At 41.9% G+C, this 8595-nt stretch overlaps 2 protein-coding genes across 3 annotated transcripts in view; one reads left to right on the top strand and one right to left on the bottom strand.

Moving 5' to 3' along the window:
- Window positions 1–897: 897 nt before the first annotated feature.
- PEX11A (peroxisomal biogenesis factor 11 alpha) lies at window positions 898–8382 on the bottom strand. Of its 2 annotated transcripts, XM_027089123.1 has the most exons (3): window positions 8187–8382; window positions 5609–5724; window positions 898–3014 (listed from the first exon to the last, which is right to left on the bottom strand). In XM_027089123.1, exons 1-3 carry the CDS (start codon window positions 8240–8242, stop codon window positions 2443–2445), a joined length of 744 nt encoding a protein of 247 aa, XP_026944924.1. In that variant the 5' UTR covers window positions 8243–8382; the 3' UTR covers window positions 898–2442. The 2 variants fall into 2 exon arrangements, with proteins under 2 accessions (XP_026944924.1, XP_026944925.1); XM_027089124.1 differs by lacking the exon at window positions 8187–8382 and having other exon boundaries at window positions 898–2751; window positions 5609–5722.
- Window positions 8371–8595, top strand: part of WDR93 (WD repeat domain 93) — a 49817-nt gene continuing 49592 nt past the window's right edge. The window contains exon 1 of the mRNA XM_027089125.1: window positions 8371–8460. The gene's annotated coding sequence lies outside the window, so the exon portion shown is untranslated. The remainder of the gene's footprint in view (window positions 8461–8595) is intronic.

The following is an 8595-nucleotide window of genomic DNA, read 5'->3' as shown; positions in this document are numbered from 1 at the left end:
GATCTATTTGTGGTTACGAGGCAGGGGGTGGGGAGAGGGAAAATTAGATGAAGGCAGTCAAAAAGTACAAACTTCCAGTTATAAGACAAATAAGTACTAGGGATGTAATGTACAACATGATAAATATAATTAACACTGCTTTATGTTATTTATGAAAGTTGTTAAGAAAGTAAACCCTAAGCGTTCTCATCGCAAGGAAAAAAAATTTTTTTTCTCTTTCTTTAATTTTGTATCTATATGAGATAATCGATGTTCACTAAACTTACTGTGGTAATCATTTCATGATGTATGTTAAGTAAAATCATTATGCTGTACTGTGTCAATTACAAATACAATTACACAGTACTGTGTCAATTGTATCTCAGTGAAACTGGAAGAAAAATAAAGAAATGTCCTTGGTTTTTAGAATCCTTCATGAATGAATGTGGAGGCCTGGAGGTGGGGATGGTTAGTTATAAAGGACAAAGATGCACAGGGAAGGAGGTAGCAGGGCACCATTAAGGTTTTCACAAATTCTAGAAGAGGTGGCATTTCCCAAGCTCTCCACCACCCACCCTAACTTGCAGAGGACAAAACTACCAAGATGGACACCACTGTAAAATGCCATCACAGATTCAAGGCCAACTTCTCCAGGCAGAATCAAAAGCACCACTGACAGGGATGATATAGAGGACCCTCTCCTGGCTAGCAGTCTGGATGAGATTGTCTTAGAGGTCTCTTTCAACCTGGACGTTCTACATTTAAATCTTCCTTCATCCTCTTCCTGAGCTTGGATCTTCCAGCCAAGAGCTTATTTTACCAGAACTCACTCTACCAACTGTGTAGACTCTGATTATCTTTGGATCACCTTATTTTTAACTCTTCTCCATTCCCAGAACACATTCACAGATACATGAATAAATTTTGTCTATAAGTTTATTAGACATAATTTGTTACAGTAGAAGATCTGGACAAAGTAAAAATAGTTAAATTTTTTATTTGCCCTGATCTAGCAGCTTTTCTCTTAAAATTCCCGAAATGTTCTTTCTCAAATCCCATATCTTGATTGGTCACTTTAAAAATAGAGAGCCAAGGACCTGAGTCTACTTTTTAAGAATCTCAATCACATTTATGGGAAATTTACTTAGTGCACATTTCTTTTCTCCTTTCCATCCAGTCCTGTCAGACGGCTTTACTGGCAGGACTGACACTGACCTCTTACCTGATGGTACCCTATTTCTCTACCTCACTTGCCTCAAATTAAGAGGATCTGTAATCACAAATAAGAACCCAACATCTAAGATGAGAAGTAGGAACACGAGCAAGTGGCATCAACTCATCGTTCTACTGTCCTCTTCTCTTGCCCCTTACTGCTCTTCTCCACCTCCCCCAACCACCCTACAAATACGAACTCTGATTTATTGTCGAATATAGTAGAATTTCATCGTATTCGTGAAATTTCTTAACTGCACAAATTTTGATGAAAATTAACGTGTAAGTGCCCAAAATGTTATATGGTTTTAAATAAAACCATCCTGCTGGTGTTTCTAGATATAGTTTTAATTTTTGTAGAACAGAATATAAACCACTGACCAACAAAGGTTCTAAAAAAGGCTTTTCGCACAGGATTCTGGAGAGTCTTGCACTTCCACTCAATCAGGAAGGCAGTGAAATATGGAAAGAGCACTGGATTGGGAGTCAGAGAAATGAGGTTATGTCCTCAGTTTTAACCTCAAGTCTCCTCATCTGTCACAGGGAAACCTGCAGGCACCAACTGTAACTTTCCACATTATTTCTACCTCAAGTCCTTTCTATCTGCTTCTGATTTTTTGTTTCCTTACTGCGCTACCTAAAGACACAATTTATACCATGAAGGTGCCTGATGCACTTCTGATTTTACTACTAGACAGAGGAAAGACAGGAGCGCAGTGATGTAAAAGCCAAGTTAAGACGCTATAAACCCAGCTCTCCTCCATCCTGGCACTGGCAGCTATGGAGGAAGTGGGATAACTGATCAGAGAATAAGGGGCCTCCACTAAATCTGAGAGAGGGTGTGTATCAGACCTACTGTAGTTGGGCAAAAGTAGTGAGGCACATGGCCCAAAAGTTAGTTATATTAGTGTCCACTTGTTAGTTTGGATGCTTTTCAATTTTTCTCTTAATTTTTATCCATTCAGCAACCACTAAGTTCCTAACATGCACATAAAAGATGCTCAATAAACATTAGATGAAGGAAAAATACTCAGAAATTCAGAAGTCACTCCAGCGCTCTAGAAAACACATAAACCTTCATGTTCTTCCCTCCACCATTCTTGGCCCCACCTCTGTTCACATCACAGGTCACTCAGTGCTCATGTGACTAAGTCTGTAAGCACAGTGTGACACGGCTGTACCTAATGCAAATGTCCATTTCACTAACAGGTTGTCTTCAAAGCAGGTACTAGTCTTCAGTCTGAAACCACCTCAGCGGGTCTTCAGTTTCATCTGAGGATACGCCACAGTGATGATGCCTGCTATAGAGGACACGAGACCTCCAAGGCCTATGATGCCAGGATTGGACTTATAGATCCCCAGCTGGTCCAAAGGGTTCAGGATATCACAGAAGTTCTTCACTGTGTCCAGGAGCAAGGGAGGATGCTTCTTCAGAGATTGGAATAAGAGAAGAAGAAAGGACTGGAGCCATTCTGTTTCCTCATCAGCCACGCTATACACAAGAGGATCCTGGGATGGTGATTTCTCCTTCTTTGCTCTGTCGTGTGCAACCTGTTCCATCTGCAGGGAGATTTCATACAGATCCCTGACCAGGCTCAGCAGAAGAGAATAGTAGTAATGGCGTGCAGCCCACATTCGCCATTTCTCTTTGTTAATGCCAGAGGCGAGCCCTACACTCCTCACAAAAAGGATGGTGTCACAGATGAAATAAATCACACGGTTCAGGCTGGCTAATGTTAGGCAGATGCGGGGCACTAGGTCAGTGGCATGACTGCTCTGCTGAATCATCTGTACAGCATGTACCACATTGCCTAGTCTGAACCCTGCAAGAAGAACCCACAAGAGTTAACAGTTATTTAATCAGTATGTAATAGGATTTTACAGGCAGAATCCCTGCATCAGGGTGAGGGGTCAGCACTGTCTTTCTTTTTTTTTCTTTTTTTACATCTTTATTGGGGTATAATTGCTTTACAATGGTGTGTTAGTTTCTGCTTTATAACAAAGTGAATCAGTTATACATATACATATGTTCCCATATCTCTTCCCTCTTGCGTCTCCCTCCCTCCAACCCTCCTTATCCCACCCCTCCAGGCGGTCACAAAGCACCTAGCTGATCTCCCTGTGCTATGCGGCTGCTTCCCACTAGCTATCTACCTTACGTCTGGTAGTGTATATATGTCCATGCCTCTCTCTCGCTTTGTCCCAGCTTACCCTTCCCCCTTCCCATATCCTCAAGTCCATTCTCTAGTAGGTCTGTGTCTTTATTCCTGTCTTACCCCTAGGTTCTTCATGACATTTTTTTTTCTTAAATTCCATATATATGTGTTAGCATACGGTATTTGTCTTTCTCTTTCTGACTTACTTCACTCTGTATGACAGACTCTAGGTCTATCCACCTCATTACAAATAGCTCAATTTCGTTTCTTTTTATGGCTGAGTAATATTCCATTGTATATATGTGCCACATCTTCTTTATCCATTCATCCGATGATGGACACTTAGGTTGTTTCCATCTCTGGGCTATTGTAAATAGAGCTGCAATGAACATTTTGGTACATGACTCTTTTTGAATTATGGTTTTCTCAGGTATATGCCCAGTAGTGGGATTGCTGGGTCATATGGTAGTTCTATTTGTAGTTTTTTAAGGAACCTCCATACTGTTCTCCATAGTGGCTGTACCAATTCACATTCCCACCAGCAGCAGCACTGTTTTTTTTTTAACAACTGACCGCCCTCTGAGGCTCAGTCTTTGCTCAGGAAAGGAGGACTGTACAGTATGTTAAGGACACCTAAAATGATCCTGGAATGTAAAAAAGACAGTGACTCTTTAAACTTATTGCCTCCATTTCAATGACTACATTAACAATGACTTACTACACACTTTAGGCAAAGGTCAATCATAAGTGTGGATTTACATATGAATATCACCAGCTACACTTCTTTAGAAGGAAGGTACTGCAAATTACATGAACTCCAGATGCAACATTCTTTTGGAGAGTCTGCTACCTTATTGTACTTACTTTCCAGTTAAAAGATTGCTTAAAAAAAAAAAATACCGTTATCATACTGCCATTTCTCTGGTCCAAAGCCCCTTTGGCTCCCTACTGTCAAAAAGACAAAGTAGAGATGGTAGGATTTAGTGGATAACACAACTAATAATACTGTCATATGTGACTCCTAGTTCAATTAAATCAACCATTACAAGGGCATGTCCTTTATCTGAGCATGTAACTCAATTAATCAGGGATGCATCAATCAATAAATATTTACTGAGCACCTTCTCAGAGTAAGTTATAGTCCTAAACATCATGGAGGATACAAAAGAACTATTTTCCCTAAGTGACTATATCTTAGACTCAGCAAACGCTCAGAAGTAGCTACCCTCAGGAAACTTATGATCTCAGAAAAATGTTTTGTATTATTTTATCAAAAATAACACAAAATATGTAATGAATAATCCTGGGTTCCAGTTCTGGCTGTTGCACTAACTTAGTGACCTTGGGTAAGTCTTTTCTAGACTTCAGAGACTAGTGATCTTTAAAGGACCTTTGAGCTCCAACATTCCAAAGAGCCTGAGAACTTCTAATCTTGGCTTTCTAAGCCATCCAGAAAAGCTCCTTCCCATCCCTCTGCTTGACAATCTAAGTCTTGTTTCCATCAAACTAGTTTTCTCATTGATCCTCAATACAATGGTTTGCCCAGAACAGTCCTGAGCCTCCTCTAGAGGAAACCACCCTTCAAGAATGTTCTCCTAATCCTTCTCTCTCTTGCCACACCTCAAGTTCCATCTCCTCCAAACATCTTTCTTTTTCTCTACCCCAACCAACATATTTGGTACTAAATCTTAGATCATTATACCATGTGATCTTAGTTCTCCCATAAAGCTCAGGACTATATCTATATGAAGCAGGTACTCAAAGTGAATTAAATGAGTACAAAGCACTGACCACTTTTTGGCATTAACATGAAACAATCCCACAAATGACTTAAGAAAATGTATCCATCCATTTCCTCTAGCAATCCCTCAAGAGAAGGGAAAAAGGCAGGGGGTCAAGGATATAGCTATTCTATTCTTCGAGGGTTCCCAGGAGCCAGAAGCTCATGTCAAAGATTGCCAGAACGTTTTGTGATTCTAAGAACTAAAGGTGAACTAACACATTGCATGTCCCACTGGTTATGATTAAGCAGAAAGATATAATGTAGCACCAAATGTGAACATAGGAGGGTGTTTGTGAATGGTGTGCAGCAAAACATTCAATCCTTTTGGCCTGTCATTCCATGAGGGCAGCCTTACTGGTGAACTTCATCAATAAAGTTGATTGACTAGAAAATCATGACCTAGGAAATATTTTGTGAATTACAAGGTCTGAGGATTCTAAACCAGGAGCCACTGTCCCTCAAGGGACAGGGTACTTACATTTACGGCCAGTGCTCACACTGGACTCCAGTTTCTTGAGCTTCATAACAACCTCCTCTTTGTCAGCTTTAGGCTCTAACAAATATCTAAGCAACATGCATGTGTACTGAGTGGCTCTGAAATGGAAACAAAATGAGGAGAACGATTTACAAACCAAATAAAATTTGACTCATGAAGTAGGGGAAGGAGAAACATGTCCTGCTAAAAGCAAAGTTTCCAAGACAATTTCTCATGTAGCAGCTCTTACAAGAGCAAAATTCTGCAAGAGTCACTCCACAGGGCTAAAGGGTAGAACATGTCATGGAAATGCAACACAAGGGTAATGAAAGAAAACTCTGCAATAATACAGTGAACAGCTCCTCAGAAGGCCTCTTGCTGGCACAGAGAAATGGATATAGTCAAAGCAGTATAACTGCACAAAAATGTTAAGTCTGCAAAGATCCATATTCTTTATTTCTTCCAGTGTAAATTTCTAAAAGATTTTCAGATTTCTAAAAGGATATTTTTTTACCAACTACTTATGTGACAGGTCACACACTCAAACCAGAGCCAAATGAAAAGTCCACCATTTGCATATTGCTTAACTTTTTATAAAAGGACCAAATACACACCAATACATAAATAAGTACAGATTTGTCTTTCAAAATTAATTAGTATTTTATATAAAATACAGACTCCTGTTTAATAATACTAAATATTCAATAAAGTGATTATTGTCATGAGTACAAATAGCAATGCCTTACCAACAGAAACATAACAAAAATTTTTATATCACATAAACATCTAAATGCATTTGGCAGTCTAGTAAATAAAGTAGGTAGATGCCTGTTTCCTGCTGTCCTGTAACCGCATTTGAATCCCTTTATGCTATAAATATTATTCTCAATAAAAATATAGCACATTTTCCAAAATGGTGAACTTGTTATTGTGAATGAAGTAAAAAGAAACAATCTCTCCTTCTCTTTTAAGTATGCTTCCTGGATAGAGGGCTCAAGCTGGTCAGGTCAATGAATCCCCCTTTTTCAGATCTGGTCTAATAATAGGAATGCGTCCAAACACAAGGCATTATTTTCTGAATGCCAGTCTGTTCAAAGAAGCTATAGATCACCAAGGGGATTAGGAAATGAATACTAGAGATCTCACATCTTGCTAAGTAAGTATATCTTAAACAATTATTTATTTTTTATTATTTTTTTGCCACAGCACGTGGGATCCTAGTTCCCTGACCAGGGATCGAACCCGTGCCCTCTGCAGTGGAAGTGCAGAGTCCTAACTACTGGAACGCCAGGGAATTCCCCTAAACAATTATTTATTAACCAACCTCACTGATAAAATTTGCAGGGTACATTCTAAGTACATTGGATTTGTAGGCTTCTATTTTAATGACGTTTGTACATAATGCAACCATTTTGAAAATCTATCAAATTAATTAGAAAGATAGTATGGCTTGGTAGTTAAAGAAGTGGGCCCCGAGTCAACTGTTTTTTGTTTGTTTGCTTTTGCAGTACGCGGGCCTCTCACTGTTGTGGCCTCTCCCGTTGAGGAGCACAGGCTCCAGACGCGCAGGCTCAGCGGCCATGGCTCACGGGCCCAGCCGCTCCGCGGCATGTGGGATCTTCCCGGACTGGGGCACGAACCCGTGTCCCCTGCATCGCCAGTCGGACTCTCGACCACTGCGCCACCAGGGAGGCTCAACTGTGTAGTTCTAAATCTCTCGGTTCAGTCACTTAGTCCCTATTAACCTTCTACTTCAGTTTCCCCGTTTCACATAAATGGGGATGATTCAGAGAATTTAACCTAATAGGGTTGTGTTGAGGGTTAAATGGGTTAATAGTTGTAACACACTGAGAACAACGTCTGGCATTAAGTCCGCTTCCAAAAGTCTCATAATTATTGGGGCTACTACTGATCTGTGTGTATTAGCACTTGTACACCCAGAAGAAGGAAAAGCTGTTAAATAAAACTGTAACTGTGACTAATTTCTTATTATTGAGCAAGACTCAACCAAATTCCTAAAAGAAACATCATGAATTAGTATTAAAGCCGCAATCTCTTTAATATTTTCGTGTACCTTAGAGGTGCAGTAGTTCTTTCTGAGGCTCTCCACACTATTTTACAGTTCACAAAACTATTTCACATGCGCTATCTCAATGAGATATACGGGACAAGAACGGAAGATAAATACAAGTGTTGGCTTCACTGGTCATAAATGTCAACCCAGAGTTTCTCTTAAATAATTCCTCGGAAGAATGTTGGGCGGAGAAAACCCAGTCTTTCTCAGGTTAGGAGAGGAGGGTTCGTCGGCTGGTTTAACTGCTGGTTTAACTGCCAGCGCCCCCGAAGCGGCTGCGGGACTTTGGGGCACGAGGCTCGGGACCGGACGCGGTGCGTTCGGCCCAGCCCCACTGAATTTAGGGTGAGGAGGGCCTCCGGACCACACTCCCTCCGGGAGCCGGCAGCGTCCTTCCTGCTTTCGTCCACTGGGCTGCTACTTCCTTCTCCGGATGCCGGAGAACAGGGAACCTTGTAACGGGTTGAGGGACGGGGAAGGGCTAGAGGCCGCGGGCACCGGACTCACCTGAAGAGTCGGTCCCGGCCCTGGGTCTGGTTGGTGAAGCGGATGAAGGCGTCCATGGCACCCAGCCCAAGGACAAGAGTCGCACCGGGTTCTTTTGCGAGTCCTCAGGGGCTGCTGACGAGTCCCCACGGAACTGTCAGTCTCTGCCACCCAGAGGACCCAAGTCTCCCCACCCCCGTGGGGGCGGGTGCACTTTCCGAAGAGCAACTTCTCGGGCTTCCGGTTTGGGGCCGGAAGTTGTGGTTACTAAGGCAACGTCAAGCTGCCGGCCCAGGTGAGCGAAACTTCGGCTTTTGCCCTCGGGTGCACCGGCTCCTCACTTGTCCCAGGACTCTCCTCTATCTCTAGGATCTCCTAGAGGGCGATCTGAGGGAGCCCGTCTCCTCAGCGTCGGCTTCCCCGGGACGCC

The sequence above is a fragment of the Aethalodelphis obliquidens genome, unplaced genomic scaffold (assembly GCF_003676395.1).
Source record: "Aethalodelphis obliquidens isolate GAN/ISIS:26980383/991018 unplaced genomic scaffold, ASM367639v1 scaffold65, whole genome shotgun sequence".
In the NCBI taxonomy this organism is placed as follows: Eukaryota; Metazoa; Chordata; class Mammalia; order Artiodactyla; family Delphinidae; genus Aethalodelphis; species Aethalodelphis obliquidens.
This window is presented reverse-complemented; position numbering and strand designations above follow the sequence as displayed.